Source organism: Ceratotherium simum, chromosome 3 (assembly GCF_057802395.1).
Source record: "Ceratotherium simum simum isolate JZ-2026a chromosome 3, ASM5780239v1, whole genome shotgun sequence".
NCBI lineage: Eukaryota > Metazoa > Chordata > Mammalia > Perissodactyla > Rhinocerotidae > Ceratotherium > Ceratotherium simum.
In genome coordinates, this window is record NC_141902.1 from 64,447,514 (window position 1) to 64,471,571 (window position 24,058).

At 42.0% G+C, this 24,058-nt stretch overlaps 1 protein-coding gene across 2 annotated transcripts in view; it reads left to right on the forward strand.

Moving 5' to 3' along the window:
- The window catches only part of THSD4 (thrombospondin type 1 domain containing 4), a 557,961-nt gene that overhangs the window by 237,613 nt on the left and 296,290 nt on the right, over window positions 1–24,058 (forward strand). For both annotated transcript variants that reach the window (XM_087428623.1, XM_087428624.1), the window contains one exon: window positions 20,528–20,664. In XM_087428623.1, the coding sequence (XP_087284749.1) occupies window positions 20,528–20,664 (137 nt within the window). The remainder of the gene's footprint in view (window positions 1–20,527; window positions 20,665–24,058) is intronic.

The following is a 24,058-nucleotide window of genomic DNA, read 5'->3' on the forward strand; positions in this document are numbered from 1 at the left end:
ACCTGTTTCAGGAAGGAGCCACTATCACATGATGGCTGTAATAGGATGTAAAATAGATGTTACAATAGGAAAGGCACCAACAAGCCCATCTTATCAAAAATTCTGTCTTTCCCAGGCCACATTCTCTAGGTGGCCCTGCAAAGAGTTGCCTGACAAGCATTTACATTTATAAGGAAAATCTCTGTTTGTAAAGGTATCTCCCTCTCTGTATTGGGAAGAGGGGGGATGGCCTTATCTGTGGAAACTCTTATCAGTACGGAAGAAGAGGACTTAAATCTGCATACCCTTGATTACTGTAATTTCTGTCTCTCTTCTGTCTCCCTCCCCACCCCCAACATCCTCCTTTGTCTTTAGCTGAAGATAGTATTTAAGAGGAGAATCTCTGCCATTGTGTTGAGAAACTCAGTTTTCCTGGTTTCTCCCATGTATACCTGTTATTAAACTTGGTATTATTTTCTCCTGCTAATCTGTCTTTTTAAGTATTTGGCCAGCCATAAGAACCTTAAGGGAAAGGGCAGAGGGGGATTCTCCCTCTTCCCCAACAACACCTAGTATCAAAAATCAAACAGTATCAAAAACCAAACAGTGTGGGCCCAATGGAATCTAGGCCAAAGGTTTAAGAGAGCTTATATTACATTTTCTCTCTGTTTATGTTATCCAGTTTGATTTTCACGGGACTGTCTGTTTTTGGTGAACTCTTCGTATGGCTTTAACTGGACAAGGAAAGCAGAGGGAGATTAGAGAGGACTTAGAAAAATGGCTAGAACTGTTGGAAGATTTCTGGACTGCATAGACAAGCTATGAAAAGTTTGCCTTTCCTTTACATAGGTCTACAAGGTTAAATCCAATTTTGCATCTTGTATTTCCCTATGTCCACTTTGTCATATAACCTTGCCCTGACCTCCAGCACTCTGAACCCCAGAAAAGACCTTGAATGTGCTTGGTCTAAACTTGAGCTTGCCCATTTGTCAGAGCTTTGCCCTGAGGAGGAGTTTACTATATTGGGTTATCCAGGAATTTTTCCTGGAGCCTGATCTACATAGTATAGTGGGAAGGGGAGTAGGTAATAACCTGGATTACTCAGTCAAAAAGATCACATCCTTTCATCTCAAATATATTGGGCATTTAAAGAGAATTCTTTTTCTGGCCCTCTCTCCCAATTTTTTAGGTAATTGTGGGCTGGCTAAATCTATCCAAAGGAAAGGAAACCAGAGCATAAGGCTATAGCTGCATAGTCAAGGTGAAGTAGGGGACAGAGTCTAGGAAAAGAGCCAGCATCACAAAGGTTTACTGACTGTGGCTTGTACTGTTTGGAGTATGAGTAGGGGCCATTCTTTCCAGGTATCCTGGTCTGTCGTTGCATGTTTTTCATTGAGACTGAGTATGCTTGTTGGTGGAAACTTTTGCTGAAGGAAAAGAATAGTGAGTCTCTCACTAAGACCTGTGTGTGTCAGTGGATGATGGTTGAACCACTGGAGACTATGGCCTTTCAGAATGCAAAAGACTCTCCGAAGAAGGGATATTAAAACCATTTCTCTATGCAGATCCAATAACAAAATGAAACTTGCAGGTGGTTATTTGCAAGAACCATAAAGAGAAAGAAAATAGAATATTGAGATCCTGAACAGTGTTCCCAAGGTTTGGCTACTGAGCAGCTGGAGTCCTGAAGGGCAGCCAAAACGCCACGAAACCATTCTCCCTGCTCTTCTTCCAGGCATATTTTAACTTGGCCATGCTTCTGTGACAATTATCAAAGAGAATTAAAAGAACAGGCAGCTCAGAAGGACTTTGGAGATAGCCTAACATCAATTAACTACCTTTGGGCAAGGGAATACTTTTAATAAAGGCTTAAGACTACTGAGGACTACCACCTAGCCCATTTTTTTAATGCCAATGGTTGCCACATTTTGATAAAGGTAGGTATTTCCATGTCTGCAATTCTTATAAAGCTTCCAAATGCAGACATTCCACCAGCTCCCTGGACAGCTAGTTTCAGGGGAGAAGAAAGGAAGCGAACATTTATTGAGTGCCTGTGCTTTTACAAGCGTTCTCTTATTTGATTCTCAGACAAGTCTGTGGGATAAGCATTAAAATACCCATTTTAACAGATAAGAAAAGCAAGCTTCATAAACTTAATTTGTCCAATGACACAAGCTTAGTGAGTGGCAGAACTCAGATTCAAACCCAGGTAAGGGCATGCAAAAACATGCTCTTTCTCTTGTGCCTTTCGGGAGATTCCCGAATGCTAGATATTTTGTCTAAAGGTCTAACCTGCATCTTTTCTGCTGCGTTTCTTAGAATACAATTGCATTTTGAAGGTCCTAATGGGCCCAAAAGGCCTTGCCTATGCAGCCATAATGCTGGCAGCAGCAAGTTCTGCAAAACGGCTTTGGGTCTCAGAGAGACTGAGAGGAAGGCTATACCTCATTTAACTCAATGGCCACCTTCCAAATTGTCCCACAGTCAAGAAGTGGGCTGCTTTTCCTGCTGCTTCTGTACACATCCTTTGTGTTTCCTTTTTGTCTTTGCCCATCCTTTCTCCCAAATATTGCAAAACACTGTTTCAGCCTGAGGTTTCAATTAGGTTCTGGCATGATGATCTCATGCCACGCTTTGTGTGGCTACGGCTAGAACATCCTTCCCGGTGCTTCCTTTGAGAGGGAGCCGCTGCTGCTGAATTCCCTTTTCATGCCACCACAAGGGAACCTCCTTTCTCATTTGTCCAAATCGTTGTTTGTCTTCGGGAAGTGAAAAGCTTGCATTTGATTGTGGTTGGGAGGGATTGACGTCTTTTAAATTCCCGTGGAGGAATGAAAGGCAAGCTTACTCAGGGGGATTATCCCCCGACATTCAGTCGAGTTGAATGTGGAGGGCTGCCTTCGTTTGGTAAATAGTGGTGGAGGGATCCGCCCCTGCCTTTTCCTCCCGGTGGTTGTGCATATTTGGACAGAACGTGTTCTGCCTGCAGAGAGGTCCTGAAAAAAAGTGAAATAACTGGGGCCTGAAAGGGACAAACGAGGCTGGCTGGTGAGTCCCTTCTTAAGTTTCCATCTTAAGGTAAAAATGATCACTTTCCACACTTGCCATGTACCCAATGGGCCACCATGCAGGAGTAAATTCACCAAGCCACCAAGGAGGACAGCCTTGGTTCCAGGCTCTTGTAGAAGCTCCAGGCAAAGGCTGGAGTCTAGCTGGTTGAAATAGCTACTTTCTGGGGTCTTTTGTGTCTGCCCCTGTGTTTGTGCATGTGCAAATGGCCCCTTCTCTGTCTGGCTTGCTGTTTATTTTGTTTGGAAAGCTCCTGGCTGTCTGTGATTGTATCTATTCATCCCCCCTCTGTACAGAGGCATGTGAATGAGCTTGTTAATTCAACTGAGCAATTGATTAAGCTGTTTTTTAATGTGCTCGGCGCTGTCCTAAGTACCGCAGAGAGGCATGAGAAAAGCCCCAGTGGGTCTCTATCTGTGACCTTCAGCAGCTCCAGGTGCCTGTCTAAGCCTCCTATTCTTGTCTGTGAATGAGAAGGTTGGACGAGCTGATTTCTAGGACTCTTCCTGCTCTAAGTTTCTCTGATGAAGCTCATCAGAGACAGAAAGACAGCAAGCCAGCTAAAAAATAAGATCCATTGTGATTAAGAATATAAATGAGTTATGTAGAAAAATATGTCCTTTGGTTGTATGCAGAGTAAGATTGCTAGCAAGTAAAAATAAAGAATGCCCAGTTAAATTTGAATTTCACATAAACAAATAATTTTTAGTATAAGTATGTCCCATGCAATATGTGTTATGCATCTGACAAATTTAACTGGGCATCCTGCATTTTTTCTGGCAACCCTAATCCAGAGAGCTCATGAGAACTGAAGACTTAAAGAAGGGCCACGTCTCCAGGTCCAGGCTCTTCAGGGTGTCTGCTCTCTGCTCTCCAGCCACTGACCTTCTTCCCACTTCTCCTCCTGTCACAGGCCCTTTGCACAGGCTGGTACGCCTGCTTGGGATGGCTTCCTTCCCATCCCCTCCCTCATAGAACTGACTCATCTTTCAGATTTCAGTTCAAAAGTCACTTCCTCAGTAAAGCCTTTCCTGTTACCCTAGACAAAGTCACTTTCTCGGTTCCATATTCCTTGGGAGACTCTGCCTTCACAGCACTTGCCACAATTCGTGTGTTTGTGTATTTCAAAACCATGCGGAAGGTGGGGTTTGTGTAGGTAGATTAGAATATCAAAGACATTCTGGATAGATGAACAAAAGAAATAGAGCCCCAGAGGTGAGAATGCCCATGGTATGTTTCCAGAACAGTGAAGAGAGCAGTTGAGTAGTTAGAGTTAGTTTAAGACCCACTTGTAGAGAACAATGTCCTTAAAACCCATCTTAAGGGTTGGATGTAGATGTTCTGAGGACAGTGAAGTACTCGGGATGGCTGTGAGAAGAGTGGTAACATGAAAGTCATTTTTCAGTGGGTTTTATGAAGCCCCAAAAGGGGGAGCTGAATCCGAGCACCCTCCATGGGGCTGCTAAGGAACAGGCTGTGAGGGTGGCAGAGAGCATCAAGTCAAGAAACACCTGCTGAGCCCCCGCTGCCCCCCAGGAGCAAAGCGTGTGCCAAGCGCCCCCAGTTCACAGAGACTCGAGTGAAACCCGGGCAATGCCTAACTCATCGGTTCCTGCAGTCAGAAGTTGAGACGAGGTAGCTGGGGTTTCCTGAAGTCTTCTCCTGAATTCTGAAAATTTGTTATACCAAAAAATTCTTTTCCTGAAGCCATCAAAACTTTCTTCCTGCTGAAACCTTCTCGTTCCAGTGTGTTACCATGTCTGCTTGTAAATGTTTAGAAGACAGAGAGAGCCTTTGTTGGAACCACTGCTTGGTTTTCAGGCATGTGGATTTGTTGTGAGTGTCCACGCATTCATAGAATAAGTTTTCCACCTTATGGACCAGCCCATATTATGTTCGTATCACTGTTGATTGCTTTGGCCTGATGCCAACAGACTGGAAGATCCGTGTGTACATAGCCCCCATACGTATATACGCACATGCATACATATACACACACACTCACACACACACATATATATATATATATATATATATATTTTTTTTTAACTAAGATGATAATAGCAGGAGATGGGAAGTCAAGCTGCCCTCCTCTGGGTATTGCCTGCAGCGGTGGTACCATTTCCTCCACCTCTGAATTTCTCTGGCTTCTGAGACTTACTTTACATGGCATTTATACCAGAGTTCCCTTCCCTAACTTCCTTCTGAGAGTTCTTGAATCCTCAGTTCTTGACAAGAAAAACCCACATTGTTTTTCTGGAGGATATGTCTATATTCCATATTTTAATATGTCCATATCTGCTCAGATAGATATATATTTTCCAAGCAATAAAAAACTGGTTATGAACTCTCGCTTCTATTGAAACAGTCAAGCTGCCTTCCTGACAGCTGGCCAGACTGGCTTTTTACTGACAGAACGCCCTTCAAACTTGTACTTTTTATTAAATGTAACATTTTAAGATGTAACACTACATGTCGCACAGCTTGAAGAGTTTTGAACAGCATGGTGTTTTTTCCATAATGGTATTTGTTTTCAGTCACTTTTTCCAGCTTTAGATTTACTGTGACATGAGAGAAAAGGAAAACATTTTGAAAAAGGTTGGGTAGCTTGGACAAGTTGGCTTAGCCAATTCCCATGAAACTACGTGTCTAGGAACTTTCTCCAAACAGGAAGCTACTACTGTTCCGTGTTCTGTTCTCTGGAAGAGTGCAAACCATGGTACTTCGTAGAACTCTTGAGAAGTGTGTTCATTCTTTCTACAAGAATGCTGTTGTTGCTTGACCTGGGCTGCTGGTCTACCTCTCAACTTCATCTTCTATCAAATCCCCTCGCTCTCTACTTCAGCTGCGGAGAATGTGTCTCACCCCTTGAATGGGCATGTTCCTGGGCTTTGGGTGTGGCCTTTGGTATACCTCTGCCTTGAATGCTCTTCTCTCCTCCCCTCCCCTTCACACATTAAACGATCCTTCATAGTTATAATTTCACATCTATTTGTATGAATATTAATTAATACCTATCTTCCCTATGAGATTGTAGTTGCACGAGGTTGAGGACCTGGTCTCTTTTTCTTATTTCCTCAACGCTTACTGTAGTACCTGGAATAAGGTAGACTCTTAATAAATATTTGCTGAGTGAATGAATGAATGCTGATTGCCCCATGAAGGCAGAGACTGTCTTATTAATAACTTGCTTATACCTGGATCCTGGCACACAATAGGTGCCTAATAAATGTTTATTGGGTGAATGAACGAGCATTGCTCCATATGTGGCACCATGTCAAGTACTGTCTTTGACCTCAAACAGGTGAGTTTCTTAGAGAGGTAATCTGTACTCATATGAAAGAATTAAGTGTTCAGTGGGGCGCCGAGAATAAGAATTCTGCTTCTGAGTTAAACTTGAATTGGAATCCCGCTGGCTCCACCACTTTCTGGTGGTGTGGGTTTTAGCAAGTTAGTTAACCTCTCTGAGCCTCGGGTTCCTCATCTATAAAGTGGGATAATAATAATATCTGTTTTAATGAGTTGTAAGGATAATATGAAATAATACCTATGCAGTGTCTCACACATGCATTAGTTCACTGCAAGTACTATCTAACTAGCCATGGTAGGTATTGTTGTTATTAATTTAGGAAAACCCTATGCGTTTTAAGTGTAGTGAGGTCATTGACAATCAGCGTGATCTAGGCAAATCTTTTCACTTTTCTAAGCTTCAGTTTTCTGCCATATAAAATGAGAGAATTGGGTAATAGATTCTTTCCAGGTGTGACATTTCTATGTAGGGTAGAGATAGCAAGATCAGTGGGACTGAGTATGATCAGGGGAAGCTTCCAGGAGCAGGTGGGCTGAACCACATCTGGAAGTTCAGGCAGAGAATAGAATGTGAGTATAGAACTATGACAGGTTCTTGAGAGGGGAGTGACCTGAAGAAGGAAGGTTTGGGGATAGTATAGCTTGAACTGGATGAATGGGGAGAAGGCAGGGAGCCTGAATCAGGGTGACTAGCTAGGAGATGTGTAGACCTTCTGGCACAGGCTGATGAAGGCCTGGGCTGGGGTTTGGCAGGAGGAGTGAATGGGAATGGGAGAATCCAGAATGAATGAATGACACAGCTTGGTGGCAGAGTGGATATAGAGAATGAAAGCAGTTTCTTGAATGCTTGCTGCCACTGACAGAAATGTGTCCTGTCCTTGAGAAAATTGGGTTGTGCCCTAGAAAGTTGCATCAGTGGTTGGCAACCCAGCAGAGGACCTGGCATCCACCAGCAGAGGGTTATACCCTCCTCATTAGACCCTGGCAGCCAAGAGGAGGACGCGAATACTAAGGTCTATTTCTATTCACAACACTCTGACACCAAACATGTAAGTTTTCTACACCAAGCAATTCTCTAGTTCTCTGCGAACACCACCTGGGTGTCCTACAATTTAATTCATTTCTGACACTAACCACCCAGTGTCAGTCAGACCCCACAGGTTAAGGGCTCAGTCTCACAAGACTGCCCCCTGCTTCAGACATCAATCACAAGTAGTGGGTCCTCAAGTTATCCACACTTCTGTCCAACTTGGCTGCAAATAGGAACCTCCTATTTGTAGGTTCCCATGACCCCATCCTCAGGGTTGATAATTTGCTAGAATGGCTTATAGAACTCAGGAAAATAGTTTACATATTATCTCTTTATTATAAAAGATACAACTCAGGAACAACCAGATGGAAGAAATGCATAGGGCAAGGTATGGGGGAAGAGGCGCAGAGCTTCCGTGCTCTCTCTGGGCATGCCATCCTCCCAGCACCTGGATGTGTTCACCAAGTCTAAAGATTTCTGAACCCCATCATTTAGAGTTTTCATGGAGGTTCCATTACATAGGCATGACTGATTAAATCATTGGCTATTGGTGATTAACCAAATCTCCAGCCCCTCTACGGTCCACAGAGATAAGGAGGTGGGGCTGAAATTTCCAACCTTCTGATCGTGCTTTGGTCTTTCTGGTGACCAGCCCCCATCCTGAAGCCATATAGGGGCCCACCAAGAGTCAACTCATGAGCATAAGCTCAGGTTTATTTGAAGGGGGCTTATTATGAATAACAAAAGATGCTCCTCTCATCCCTATCACTCAGGAAGTTACAAGTTTATTAGAAGCTCTGTGCCAGGAACTGAGGACAAAAAACAAATATATTTCTTATTGTGTCACCATATCACAGCAGGAGTAGAGGGAGAGGTTGCCAGCCAGCCTTGTGTCCAGCACCAGTTCTGCACAGGTGTCATGTAACTGATGGGAGTAGGCCAGCGAATTGGGTAGGTGATAGGGGCTCAGCCTTAGGAAGCCAGAACAGAAACTGAGGCCACTCTCTGGGGCCATTGCAGCGAGGCAGGAAACAGGCTTCCTTTAGCTGGCTGCCCTGTGGAAGACACAAAGTCCCCAGGTACTCAAGAGATCCAAGAATGATGGGGCGGGGTAGATAACCTGGCCTCTGGTAGGTGACTTCAGGGTAAGTGGTGTCACAAGTGTACCCTATTGGCAACACAGCTGCAGGAAGATCTGTTTGGGGTAGGTTTGGCTTCCGGCACAGGATAGGAGGATGGTGATGCAGTGTTAGCACAAGGGCGGTGAAGTCCCACAGTCCTGGGCTCTACTGGTACTGGTTCAACACAAGGTTGACATAAGGGAAGCCGTATTGTAGAAAAGAAACCCTATTGTAACTTTGAATGACCTCTGATTAACTAACCCAGACATGCTCTGTGGATTTTGTGGCCCCTCCCAGCTGCTATAAGTTGGTAACTTTGTTCTCTTCAGTTCCTTAGGAATGTGATGACCCTCAGGCAGAAAGTCTATGCTGATAGCCATCATCAATGACAACTGAAAGATCAGATTATAGGGCAGTGCTCTGGTCTCTGATGCATATCCAGTAAAACAAAAGACTATCAGGAACTAAGAACAGATGGATGCCGCCACCCTGAGACTAGATATCTGCCTCAACCTGGAGATCAGATGGAAGCCTCCACCCTGAGACCAGATGCCTCCCCTACACGGAGACCAGCCCCCTATATCACTGGCCTGTAGTCTTTGTTCTGTAAGATGGTTCTTTCAGACATGAGTCAGCCATCTTCCCTCTTGCTAGCAAGCTGTAAGAAAAAGTCCTTTCTCTCCTACCTCCTTGCCTCTTGACTATTGGCATGTCTTGTGGCAGGCGGACGAACCCCCCCCCCCCCCCCGCGCCTTGGGTGGTAACACTACTACTTACCAACTATGCAGTCAAGAGAAAGTCACTAAGCTTGCCTGAGCCTCAGTGTCCTAATCCTCCGTGGGGGAGGAAGAGAATTCCTCTACCCTCTGGGTCCTTCTGGCTGGGCTACAAATTAAATTGATGTGAGACAGAATAACAGGAGAAAATCAAACAAAGCTTTATAACATGTATACATGGGAGAAACGCAGGAAAACTGAGCAACTCGCCAGAATGGCTGAGGTTGCCACCTTAAATACCATCTTCAGCTAAAGACAAAGGAGGATGTTGGGGGTGGGGAGAGTCAGTTATGGGAGATTACCAGAAAAGGACAGTAAACAAGAGTAAGGTTATTATGCCATTTTAAGTCCTTGCCTTCTGCGTTGATAAGAGTTTCTAGGATAAGGACATCTCCCCTCTTCCTGGTACGGAGAGGGAGACATCTTTACAAACGGAGATTTCCCTTACAAATGTAAGTGTCTCTTACAAAGGGTAACTTCTATTGGTTTTCAAAGCTTTTCCCATGTCTATAGTTTTTTTAAAGATAACCAACCAAAAATAATCCTCATGCCAAAGAGACACATCTTGAGGTGGCAAATTCTGCTCCCCTACACCTCCATAGGTGAGGATTAGCTAAGTTAATATATATAAAGAGTCTGGCATATAGTAGGTGCTCAATAAACAGTAGACATGTTAAAAATTGTAAAAGGTGGGAATAGGTTGGCATCCAAATCCAAATGCAGATGCTAAGGAAAGAGAGTTCTTTTTCCTTCTTGGTTTTCTGCACAGAATGGACCATACCCGACAACTCAGAAGGGAACTTCCTCCCTGCAAAGCCTCTTGATGATTGCAGTCTTGAATGGCTGGCTTGCATGTATAAAACCATAACCTTTTATTTAGTTAGCCAAACATTATTCTATATGTCAGCTTTGGCACTGTATTCCCGGGGTGTCAACTAGTGGTCTGGTTGCTGAGTAGGTCTCCTTTCTCCATTCTGGTTCAATAGCATCAGTTAGAGTAGTGGTTCTCAAAGTGTGGTTCCTGGACCAGCAACATTGGCAACACTGGGGAACGTGTTAGAAATGCAGATGCTGGGGCTCCACCCCAGACCTGATGAATCAGAAACTGTAGGAGTGGAGTCCATCAATCTGTGTTTTAACAAGATTTCCAGGTGATTCTGAGTACACTGAAGTTTGAGAACCACTGCGTTAGTGTTACCCGACTAAGAACTGTGTTTAAGTGTGAGTGATGCTAAAAGCAGTTTAACATCTGGGGAACATTGAACCAATGATTTTTCAGAATTTAAAAAAGACATTTTTGTTCACTGTTTCTAGTGCAGATCCCCAAGCTTGTTAAGACTGTCAGTTAAATAAGATTCAGTCAGGCACTGCACGTGAACTCGTAAAGTTTCAAGTACATAGTCACAAGTGTGGGATAGAAGGTTAGGGATATTACACAACTGATAAGCTGTATGCGTTTGCATTTAAGTTTTAATAACGGAATGTGCCCTAAACAATTTCCTTTTCACAACAGGAAAAGCTAAGAATTACACAGTCTCGCCCCTCTTCTCTTCTGACTTTTTCAGAGCAGTTTTCTAATTCCAGGGAAGAGTCTGGGCTCTTAGAAGCATTCTCCTCATCTTATTTTCCATAACTTTGTCCTGGAAAATGCAGTCTGGGGGAAGGCAGTTTAAATAGTAATCATCCGCATCTAGCGCAGAATTTGGAGTCCAAGGGCAGGCAGATCCTTTTTCATAAACAGGAGGAACACACCGCATAGATAGTGCAGTCGGTGGAGGTCACGTCTGGCATGGCTCTGGCTCTGGCTGCCCCTGGATTATTCACCCCAACCAAACGCTGCAGACTCCGTGCCCATTGCTAGGGCTTTGAGCAAACCCCTCTTTATTTTGTTTAAACCCTGCATCCACACTTAAGACATCGCGTCCACATGTTTCTAATTCGTTTACACTTCACTCATCAGCATGTGTTCTGTGAGCACCCTGCCACGTCCAAGTTTTATGAGCTGCGTTGACGAGGCTCCTTTCTTGAACAGGGATATCATATATTCTACCAAAAAAAAAAAACGGAATTTGAGCCTGGGAAATGAGGGCTTTGGTGCTAAACTTGGAGTGAACTTGTGAAGTTTGAATGGATCCGAAACTAAGCACAGATGTTGTCCATTCTCTAGGAATAAGCCTCGCATATTTATTCATAGAATCTCTCCTCTTTTCTTACCTGAAATTTTCTCCCTATTTAAATGAGAGTGAGAGAATGTGCCATTGTGGGAAAAGCTTGACCTGCCACTTTGGGGAGCCTCCCTCTTGCTTACTAAGAGCTAATGTGAACTTAGGTGATAGCAAAGCTAGCTAAAATCTAGAACCTCAATACTTCAGCAACGTTTTGCTCTCCTAGAAAGCAGCACTTTGCTCTCCCACTTATGCAGAATCCTTGAAAAGATGGCAAGGAGTTTTACAGTTTTGTGTTAATTTTGCACAGAGATAGGAGGGACCTACCATTGATAGAAACTGTACGGAAGGATTCCGTTTCTCAGAACCTGAATCGTTGAGGTTATTTTTTGCCTTCTTTTTAAAATTGATTTTAATTATCCCGTTATGTGTGCATATATCTTACAGTCAAGAAGTTTTACAAACTTTGCCCACCCCCGATATTTCTTACTCCCCAACTATTTTAGCTGTTCTTTGGATATTTACCATCTTATCCCTAAATGATGCTACATTGTTACTTCTGGATTTTTCAGTTTCAAATATTTTCTGTTGAAGATGCGGATGTGTCTGTCTTTCATCATCCTCTCCCTGCACCTCACCACATGTACACATGCACACTTCCCATCCCACACCCTCTCAGTGTAGTCATGTTGTACTTTTGGTTAGATTAATAACCATTGCTTACGGTATGACCATGTGCATGCTCTTCACAGCTGAGCCATATAGTATACTAGCTTAGGTCAGATCTCCAAGATGCTGATCCTGAAACAGACATTTGTGCCCAGTGTTTATTGGGGAGAGATCCTGGAACAATACCTGTGAGGGGTGTGAGATGCAGGATTGGACAGCTCTGAGCTGGGATAGCCCTACAGACTCACCCAAAATTGAGAGGGGATGCGCCTTTGTACAATCACCTGGGCCCAGCCATTGGACGGGGCCTTCCCTGCGGAGGAGGCTTAGTCTTGGGTGAGGTAGTTCTCTTAGGCTGAGGGCGAGTTCCAGAAAGACAATAGCAGTGCTACCAGCAGGCAACACTCCTAGCTGCTGGGGGAATTCTATTTTAGATTGGGATGGTAATGGTAGATAAGCTGGGTATCACCCTGTAGCATCCAATCCGTATACTGTGATAACTTTTCTTTTCCTGAAATCTTTTTTTTTTATGTTGTTAATGAATACCTTTTTGTTTTTGGTTTGTCTACTTTTTCATGTACTTCACACTAGTGCAACTCCAAGTTCTAAATTGTGTAAATCTTCTTCCAATAACTTGATATCTCAATATCTCAAAAATCTCAATATCTTAAAATTGATTGGGTATTTTATCCATTTCATTTTATTGAAGAAATCTCTCTGGAACCTTCTGACCCGCTCCAGTCTTTCCCTAGTGCACATTTGTCTTGTCAGGATATGCTTTCACCCTAGTCCTGGGCATTCTTTGTGCTTCTCCCTTGGGTTAGATCTTCTATTTCCTGGGTCCCACACCTTCTACTTTCTTGGTTTATTCCTTCCTTGTGGTAGAATACATCCTCCAATAGGGTGCATGACAGTAAATTGTGTAAGAATTGAGTTTCTGAAAACGCCTTTATTTTTTCTTAAGGGTTGATAACTTGACTAGATATAGAGTTCTAGTAGTTGATATAGATATGGAATTCTAGAAATTACTTTCCCTCAAAAATTATGAGGCATTGCTCACTTATCTTTTAACTTTCAAAGTTGTTGAGAAATTCAATACCATTTAATTTATTTATTTGTTTCCCCTCTGGTAGCCTGTGTTATCTTTTCTTTGTCCCAAGTGTCTTGGAATTTCACAGCCCTGTGCCTTGGTGTGGTTCATTAATATCCGTTCACTGGGAGACACTTTTCCATGGGTCTCTTGTGCTCCTACAGGTCTTGTGAAATACGCCAAGAATGCAAGGCCCTGAGCGCCCTAAAACTAGGTCATTTCTCAAGGTTGTGTTTGTAGTGAGCAGCCTTGAAGGATGAGGTACATCTCCATCCAGGACAAAGAGCAGGGCTCCTTATTGCTTCCCAAAAAAGCAATGGGTTCCTCAAGCTCAGTGTTCCTCAGCTGCATGTGCAGTATCCATCTGGGCTCCTAGGCATTGCCCCCGTGGGACTTGGGGGCAAGGGCCAGTAACACAAACATGCAGATGCTCGTGCTGCTTCCTCTTCCATAAGTAAAAAGTCCTTTATCTCTGACTGAGAGTCTTATATCTTTTGTCTGTATCCGTGAAACAGTATCAGGCTAACTTACTAACTATAAGTAAATCCCACCCCTAACACCATTGTCCTGGGCACTTGGTAGCCTCTTTTCATCTGGAAACAGAAATTTTCTTGAATTATGTATTCTGTGATTTCCTGGGGATCTAGGAAGCTAACTGCTGCTGCTTCTTTTTAAAAAATAACAGCTTTACTGAGATAAAAGTCACATACCATAAAACCCACTAATTTCAATAGTACAATTTAGTGGTTTTTAGTATATTTACAGAGTTGTGCAACCATCACCACTATATAATTTCAGAACATTGTCGTTATCCTGCGAAGAAAGTCCATACCCATTAACAGTTGCTCCACATTCTTTTCTCCCTCCCCTAGCAACCACTAATCTACTTTCTACCTCTATAGATTTGCCGATTCTGGACATTTCATATAAATGTAACTATACGATATGTGACTTTTTGTGACTGGCTTCTTTCACTTGGCATAATGTTTTCAAAGTTCATCCATGTTGTAGCATGTGTCAGTACTTCATTCCTTTCTATTGTCAGATAATACTCCATGTGTGGATATACCACATTTTGTTCATCCGTTCATCAGTTGAGGGACATTTGGATTGTTTCCACTTTTTAGCTATTATGAATAATGCTGCTATGAATATTCGTGCACAGGTTTTTGTGAAGACATATGTTTTCATTTCTCATAGGCATATACCTAGAAGTGGAATTGCTGAGTCATATGGTAACTCTAGGTTTAACATTCTGAGGAACTGCCAAATATATTCCAAGGAAGCTGTTCCATTTTACAATCCTATCAGTATTGTACAAGGGTCCTGATTTCTCTACATCCTTGCCAACACTTCTTATTGTCTTTTGTATTTTAGCCATCCTAGTGTGTGTGTAGTATCTCATTGTGGTTTTGATCTGTATTTCCCTGATGACTAATGATATTGAGCATCTTTTCATGTACTTATTAGCCATTTGTATATCTTTGGAGAAATGTCTATTCAAATCCTATGTCCATTTTTTAATTGGATTATCTCTTTATTATTGAGTTATAAAAGTTCTTTATAGATTCTGGATGTAAGTCCCTTATCTGATACATGATTTGCAAAAATTTTGTCCCCTTCCACGGGTTGTCATTTCATTTTCTCAATGGAGTTCTATGATGAAGTGCAATTTATCTATTTTTTCTTTTGTCATCTGTGCTTTTGATATCATATCGTCTAAGAAACCATCAATGAATCCAAGATCATGAAGATTTATGCCAGTTTTCTTCTAAGAATTTTATAGTTTTAGCTCTTACATTTAGGTTGATGGTCCCTTTTGAGTTAATTTTTATATATGGTGTGAGGTAGGGGTCTAGCTTCATTCTTTTGCATGTAGATATGCAAAGTTGTCCCAAGACCATTTGTTGCAAAGACTATTCTTTCTCCATTGTATTGTCTTGGGGCAGTCTTGTCAAAAATCAGTTAACCATAAATATAAGTGTTGTTTTCTGGATTCTCAGTTCTATTCCTTTGATCTCTATGTCTAGCCTTATGATAATATCACATTGTCTTCATTACTCTGCTTTAAGGTTCAAAATCAGGAAGTATGAGTCCTCCAACTTTGTTTTTCTTTTTCAAGGTTGTTTTGGTTATTCTTGGTTCTTTGCATTTCCATATAAATTTTAGAATCAGCTTGTCAATTTCTGCAAAAAAGACAGCTGATATTTTGATTGGGATTGCATTGACTCTGTTTGGGGAGTATTGCCATCCTAACAATGTTAAATTTTTCAATCCATGAACGTGGGATGTCTTTCCATTTATTTAGATCTTTGTTAATTTCTTTCAACAATGTTTTATAGTTTTTGGTGTATGTCTTATACTTCTTTTGTTAAATTTATTCCTAAGTAATTCATTCTTTTTTGATCCTATTGTAAATGGAATTGTTTTCTTAGTTTCATTTTCAGATTGTTCATTGATAGGGTATAGAAATATAGTTGAATTTTACATACTGATCTGGTATCCTACAACCTTGACGAACTTGTTTATTAGTTCAAATAGTTTTTTGGCTCATTTTTTTTATTATCTAAATACAAGATCATGTCATCTGTAACTACAGATAGTTTTACTTTTTCCTTTTCAATCTGGATGTCTTTTCTTTTTCTTGTCTAATTGCCCTGGCTAGAAATCTTTTTTATTTCTGTAAAATCAGTAGTAATATTCTCTCTTTATTCCTGATATTAGTATTTTGAGTCTTCTCTCTTTTATTCTTGGTCAGTCTATCTAAAGTTTGTCAATTTTGTTGATCTTTTCAAAAAACTACTTTTTGGTTTCATTGGTTTTCTCTATCATCTCTCCTTTCTCTATTTAATTTATTTACAGTCCAGGTTCCTTCTTTCTGTTGGCTTTGGGTTTAATTTGCTCTTCTTTCTTCAGTACTTAAGGTGGGAAATTAGGTTATTGATTTGAGATCTTCTTTTTTAACATAAGTGTTTACAGCTGTAAATTTCCCTCTAAGCACTGCTATAACTGTATCCCATAAGTTTTGGTATATTGTGTTGTTATTTTTATTAATCTCAAAGTATTTTCTAGTTTTCCTTATTTTTTTCCATAATCAGTTATTTAGAATTTTATTGTTTAATTTCCACATACTTTTAAAATTCCCAAATTTCTTAGTGCTATTGATTCCTAATTTCGTTCCATTGTGGTCAGTGAGCATACTTTTTATGGTTTCAATCCTTTTAAATTTTTTAAGGCTTGTTTTATGACTTAACATTTGTTCCCTCCTGGAGAATGTTTCGTGTGCACTTGAGAAGAATGTGTATTCTGCTGTTGTTGGGTGGAACTTTCTATAGATATCTATTAGGTCTAGTTGGCTTATAGTGTTGTTCAAGTCTTCTATTTCCTTGTCGATCTTTTGTCTAGTTGTTCTATCCATTATTGAAAGTGGATATCAATGTTTCAAACTATTCTTGTTGAATTGTCTATTTCTCCTTTCGATTCTGTCAATTTTTACTTCATGTATTTTGGGGCTCCATGTTGTCTTCCTGATGGATTGACCCCCCTTTATCATTATAAAGTGCTCTTATTTGTCTCTAGTAACAATTTTTGTCTTAAAGTCTATTTTGTCTGATATTAGTATAGCCACTCCAGCTGTCTTTTGCCAGTGTTTTCATTGCTTTTACGAAAGAGTTGATTTTCAAAGGCTTCTAGCTAACCCTTCTGGAAAGCAGAACCTCTAATTACTTCTTAAACACCCTTAGAGATACTTTTTCTGTTTTTAGGCCTGCTTTCTCCCCTATTTCCAAAGTTACCTTTTGGAGATACTACATACTAGGTGTAGCTTCGTTGCTTCAGTTCCTGCTTAGGATCAGTTTTCTTGGGTCTGCTCAGTCATTTCCATGGGTCCTTCTTGGAAGCTGTATCCCAGCTTCCAAAATTTTGTAGCAGTTAACTCCTTTTCTATCTTCTTTGTCCTTTATCACTTAAAAAAACGTCTTAACTCTTATATCAATGGGTTTTCCGAGGGAACAGAGTTCAATGAATGATATAAATATTTAATGTGTATTTGAGGGTCAACCCTTTAGCTGTTAGCTGCTTTATTGTAAGTGACCTGAATTTTCTCCACACCAGCATTTTTTTTTTTTTTAATGATCAGAAGGCTTATTTACTATCAGGGATCCAGATACCTGGCAATATCCTAAATTTAACTAAAGATAGTGCTTATATTATCTTTTAAATTTAGGCGTGGAATTTGAACATCTTTGATTCAAAATGAGAATAGGCAGCTGCTTCCAAGTCTGTTCATTACTTGATTTTCCTTGGAGTAATGGTTCTCAAACTTGAGCATGCACCAGAATCACCTGGAAGTGATTGTTAAAATGCAGATTCCTGAGCTCCATCCCCAGCGTTTCTGACTTAGGAGTCAGAGGTGAGACCCAAGAATTTGCATTTTCAACAATTTCCCAGGTGATGCTGATGCTTCTGGTCCCAGGACCACAGTGAGAATCACTACCTCGGTGTGTGGAATGTAAAGGTGTTCCCTTTGGAGATGGGGAGGACATTTAGGAAGCAGATGAGAACAGAGAGGGAGAGAAATAAGAGAGAGATAAGCAGGGAGGAGAAGGATGTGCCCACTTGCTCTTATCTCATTGCTCCCAGCTCGTGGCCCCTCTTCTGTTTTCCTTCTCTCTCTGCACTGATAAAATCATGACAAAATTTACTTAGAAAAGAGGCTCTTGGCATCAGAATTGTAATTCTATTCAAGGAAAAAAAAGGGGGAAACAAAGTGACTGTGCATGAAAAACCTTAAACTGAAGCCCTGCAAATGTGTTTGTAAAATGGTTGGGGAGTATATGCAGGGTCTAGAGAAATCAGTCCTTAGTAATTTTATGAGACGCACCAGGTTGAGTATTGCTAAGACAGCAGGATTCTAGGCAGTTTTGTTAGGTAGTCACTTGTCCGCAGGTTTCAGATATCTCCTAGGATTCTTCTAGGATCCCCCTTGTTCCTTGTTGCAAGTATGAGAAGGCAGGGATACTGTCTAAGCCACATAGGCAGAGAGTCAGACCTAGTGGCTGGTTTGGGTCACAGGAAGGAGGAGCCCAGACTTAAGGCCATTCCTCTGGGCTATTTTCATGCAGCCATTTGGAGATTCTGCCATAATTGTCTCATGTTTAGCCATGTTTTTGGTTCTCAGAATGTTCTGTAGTATGGTTGCAAGAGAAATAAAATTGTGGCTGCCAAAGACAGTATCCCAAAGGAGGGCGGGAGTCGGGAGGGAGACAAGAGAGGTGAGAACTCCGAGCCCTTGCCCCGTGTGAGGCTGCCTTGGAGACACTTTATTACTTAAAATGCAATGCACCTGGCTAGTTCCTGCTATCACTTCGGAAAGGGAGGAGCTGGGAAGAGAGGAAACAGATTCTGGACGGATAGATGACAGGAGAAAGCAAGTTGTAGGAGACTAGGTTTACCTCTAACTTGTCACTTCCTTTCTTAGGACTGTTGTGGTGTCGTTGTTGTTGCCTTTAATCTATAAAATGATGGTTTGGTTTTAGATAACTCCCAAAGGTGCTTCTATCTTCGGTATTCTGTGATTTTTCCAAGATCACCTCTTATATCTTTTGGGAAGCCAGAGTAGGAAACCAAGTCTCTTGACTTCTAAGATAGAGCTCAGAGCACACAGAAGATTCAATCTTCCCTAAACCATGTGGTCCCAGAGGCCCCTTGTTATTTCCTGTTAGCGGTTTTCAATGGCTTTGGAGTAGAAGGAAGTTCATTGCTATGACAGTCAGGCAGCCACACTAGGGAAAATATGATGTATTGTGTTGTGTAGGAAAAAGTCAGTATTATCCAATCCAGTAATCAGATTTTCAGACAAAGGCACAGCCCTGGAACATGCTGTCTATGGCTGAGCATAGCATTAGTCTTGTCTCCAAAAGCAGTTAAAAAAAAATGTGTACTTGTCTTGTCTGTCTCTTTTGGATATGTAAATATATCTTGCCTGAAAATTTTTCTCATTCTTATTTTGGAGGCAACTAAATTGCTCTGAAGATATTAGTTGTAGCAGTAATTAATTTAGCATTTATTGAGCACCGACTGTATGCCAGGCTCTGTGTGAAATAATAGAAATATAGAGAAAAACTCTGAGGTAGGGGAATACATTTAGTGGGGGGAGGGGAGAGAAAGGCAAAAAAAAAAAAAAAAAGACCAATATTCATTTATCCATCCCTCCTTTTATTCCTCAGGAATTTGTTGAGCATTTGCTGTGTGCTCAGCTCTGCACTAGGTGCTGGGGATACGCAAGTGAATCAGACAGACACATTCCTGTGGTCCCTCAAGACCATGCCTCAAAGAAGCTTGGTGAACCCTCTAGTGGAAGAGGCCAGATTGGCCTGTGATGGGTGGATATATGGACAAGATCAAGATCCATGGAGGGCTTCCCAGAGGAGGTGACCTGCAAACTAAAACAAAAGTAGAAATGGGTGGTAGCCAAGGGAGGGAAAGGCAGAAGGACCACCTATGCCATGGCTGAACAGAGGAAGTGCTTAACTGGGTACGGAATGCGGGTTTAAGGAAGAACAGTAGGAAATGAGACTATAAAGGTAGGTGAGGTGGAGCCCTCAAAGATGTTTTATCTGTTGCTTAGGACTGTGGACTTCGACCTAAAGTGGTGGGGAAACCACTTAAATATCTCATAGTGGAGGAATTATTACAGGAAACGGCAACCATTTAAAAGGGCATAAAGATGATATAACTGTGTATATTTTAAGTAAAAGAAAAAGCAGAACATTAAAGTTGTGTGCTCACTGTGATTGCTGATATATAAAATATAATTGTGACTATGGCAAAGCGTAGGATGTCTAAGAGTAGAATCTATTCTTTGCATTGTGAGGTTCTTTAAGAATTCCTTTATAACATTCACTCAGCATCAAATCTCTACTCTGTGCCAGGAGATCAGGATACAGTCCCTCCCCTCTACCATCAAATATGGACGGATCGAATAACTTTCATGCAGTTTTTAAAAGTGTGTGATTATGAAACGTCTAGGCGAATCCGTAGAGACAGAAAATAGATTGGTGGTTGTCAAGGTCTGGAGGGAGGAAGGAATTGGTAGTGACAGCTAACAGGCCCAGGGTTTCTTTCTTGGGGTGATAGAAATGTTCTGGAATTAGTTAGTGGTAATGGTTGTACAACATTGTGAATATACAAAAAACCACTGAATTGTACACTTTGCCTAAAATGCTTAATTTTATGTTATGTGAATTTTATTTCAATAAAAAATACAGGAAGAAAAAAGATGCTGATTGATTTTTTTTTTTTTTTTTTTTTTTTGGTAGTGAAGGGCAATCGGAAGTGTGAGCTGAACTGCCAGGCAATGGGCTACCGCTTCTACGTACGGCAAGCTGAGAAGGTCATTGATGGAACCCCCTGCGACCAGAACGGCACGGCCATCTGTGTGTCTGGGCAGTGCAAGGTAAGTGCCCCTGGACTGGGGTATCTGGAGGGGATTCTCGGGGCGTTCGCTCTGTGACTGTGACTCCACTGCTTGCAGGCTGTGTCCTGCTACCACCCCCTAGCACGTGGTCCCCTTGAACCGTGAGCTCTGGGAGAAGTGGGCTGAGACAGAGCAGCTTTGTGCACTCTGTGTTTTTGATCTTTGGAAGTCACCATGTCTCCCTCTGGCATGTCAGTTATTAAGTGATTTGTGTTTACACCACGTGCGTCAAAAGGGACACAGTGATCTTTCCTCATTGGATCTGAAGCTCCTTCCTTACCTCTAAAGTGGAGGTTATGAAAAGGGCACTGCTGGCTCAGTCAAGAAACGGTTGGCGTCGTGAGGGTGGCATTTTAAGGGCATGGCGTATTTTATCTCGCCTCCCACCAGATGGGGCAGGCTTCCAAATGAAAGTTGTCTGGTGCCTTTTATAGCAGAAGTTGTACTTTAAACAGGCAGAGTTTGCAGCCTCCTTGGGCTTCTGAAGTCTGTTCCAGGAACTCCCCGCCCTGCATTCTGCAAACATTCTGGGCTTAAGAGAATCCTTGTGGGATGCTAACCTTCAACAGAAAGCACCATTTGGTTAAAAATAGGCGTCTTAGAGGAGATGGCACAAATTCCATCACCAGCCTCCTTTCATCTATAAATGTAATAGTGGACCTAAGACTCTAGCAGGTAAATGACTCTTTGGAGCCCAGACTAAGATTCTGTCTTAATTAACACTCAATAGCTGGCAGGACTGATTTTCATCAAAGGGAGAGCTCTTTGGCTATCGCGTCTGAAATCTGTTACACTTCGAATGTAAATTGCCACGATGTTTCGCGTGAGAGCGATTCAAGTGTGATTTATGAGCACAACCTTCCTCCTCCAGCCTTTTTTTAATGAGGAGGTTTCAAATAGAATACAAAATAACTTATCAAGGCAGCAGGGATATTCTCAGATTTTGAATCAAAGTTAAGAAAGGAAAAAGCAGTCATTTGATATCTGATGCGTGTGAGATGTCTTGGGAAAGGCAAAACCCCCGAAGAATTAGGACATGGTATAGAAGAGGCAGGGAGCATGATGGGAAGTATGCTGGAGGCTGAGACCTCTCTGGCCTCCAATTTTCCAGTCCTTTGGAAAAACCGCGGGGTTTCACTCATCCTCTCTGAACCTCACCATCCTCAGATAGTACCCAAGGGAGTTCTGTTCGAGTTTTGTGGTGTCCTGCTCAAATGGTCTCTGCTTCTAAATGTTACTGAGCCTGAAATGATGGACCTTACGGCAACCTAGCCTTTTCTTTCAGGTCTTCAATCAGCTGTTTTATTTCCCGAATATAGGTGCACACCTGGGAGGTGGTGTGGTGTGATGGTTAAAAACATGCCCTCTGAAACCAGACTTCCTGGGTTCAAATCCTGCCTCTTCCACTGATTGTGTGATCTTGCACAAATTATGTAAGTTCTCTGTGCCTCTGTACATCATCTACAACATGAGGAGGATAGTACCTACCTCCTGTGTCGTAGTGAAGAGTCATGAGCTAATACACGTAGGGCCCTTATAACAGGTCTGGCACTTAGTAAGTAAACATGTTGGCATTTATTAGTACTCTAATTGTTTGTGCCCACCTATGTTCTGTTGTATTTGAGTTTTCTATGCAAAAGCATTTGCTCTTTTTGTTGTTGTTGTTTGGTAGATTACAGATTTATGCGATTCTCATCACCTTTTGAGGCACGTTCTCACTCTGTAGTGTGAATCACTGGCGGATTGCAGAGTCTAATTTGGTAGGTCTGGGGAAGAGCCTGAGAGTCTGCTTTTCTTAGAAGCTCCCATGTGATGCAGATACTCCTGGTCCCTGGATCATACTCGGATCAGCAAAGTTTTAAAGGACACTTTGATTCAAATCTAGTTAACAAAGAATCAGAAATGTAAATATAGAGTGGTGCAGTGACTTGGGAGGAAGATGAAATGAGGTCTCTTTCCACTCGGGGAGCATGTTTTCTTAGGGCTGCATTAAGTGTCTCTGAGCTGATGATATGAAGGAAAAACAAACACTTATGAGGACATGGGTATAGATTCTTACTAATTGATGGAAACCATTCAGACTGTAGGGCAACACAGTCTTAATTGCCAAAAGACTGAGGCAAACATTCCCCAGGATGTGAGTAGATTAATAGGAATTTGATGTTACAAGGACCACTTTGATATTACTTCGTATTTGTTCGCTGTGCATTTGCCTGAAATTCGCTCATTGAAGTTGTTGGAACCACTGACTATCCCTGTCCTCTTTAGAACTTCACTTTAAATAATCAGAAGTACATTTGCTTCCCAGGCTGAAGTTCTGTTTACTCTGCAACTTCCAAAGGGTAAAGTGTCCTTTTCTAAATATTTGATTGGAGGCCCAGAATTCAAATTAATATCTCTACCTCCCTGACTTGTGGCTGAGGGAGCTGTCGCTCGCAGACGGTTCTTGCTAAGATGTGTGTCTGCATCTGAAATAGTGCCAGAAAGCTTCCACTGCCACATAAAGTTGAAAGCAAACCCAGGCCTGCAACAAAAATTAATGAAAGGTGGCAAGCATTAAATAAGTAGACGAGCTGAACCCACAAAAGAGTAGCTAATGGAGAGATCATCCTCCCCACACAAAACATAAGAAAGGCCCGAGGCCCTCCCAGTGCACGCTGGAAGGCTCTGTTCCAGCACCTGGCAGAGCACTCCCTGGCCAGCCTGTGTTTACCCTGTTGCTGGAGCTGCTCTCTGTTTTAGATCCAAGATTGGAAGAAGGGCAGGAAGAATGCAGACGGCCTTGGGCTGGGGGCTGGAGAAAATGGGGCTCCTTCTCCAGCCCCTCTGTGCTGGGTGATGATTCTTTTCTTTCTTCTTTTTTTTTTTTTTTTTGCAGGGAAAGATGCACCCTGAGCCATCTGTTGCCAGTCTTTCTCCCTGTTTTTTTTTGCTCCCCAAAGTCCCAGGATATAGTTGCATATGCTAGTTGTAAGTTGTTCTAGTTCTTCTATGTGAGCCACCGCCACAGCATGGCAACTGACAGACAGGTGGTGTGGTTCCAGGACAGGCAGGTGAACCTGGGCGGCCAAAGCGGTAAGAGCGCCGAACTTGAACCACTAGGAGATCAAGGCTAGCTAGACAATTCCTTTCTTGACAGGGACTGAAGGGTCCCAAATGTTGGCTTCAGGCTGAGGACTGCATGTAGATAGGCTTTGAAGGGAAAGAGCTCTGGGCCTGTGTTTTCCTAAAGCAAGAGAATGTAGCTGAAGCCCACAGAGACTCTTCCTTCCTCGTCCCAACCCCTTCCCTCTAGACATCAAATAGAAATGTCTGGCCAGAATTCAGAGACACTTCCAGCTCTATCCAGTCATTATTGTCATTTATGGGAATG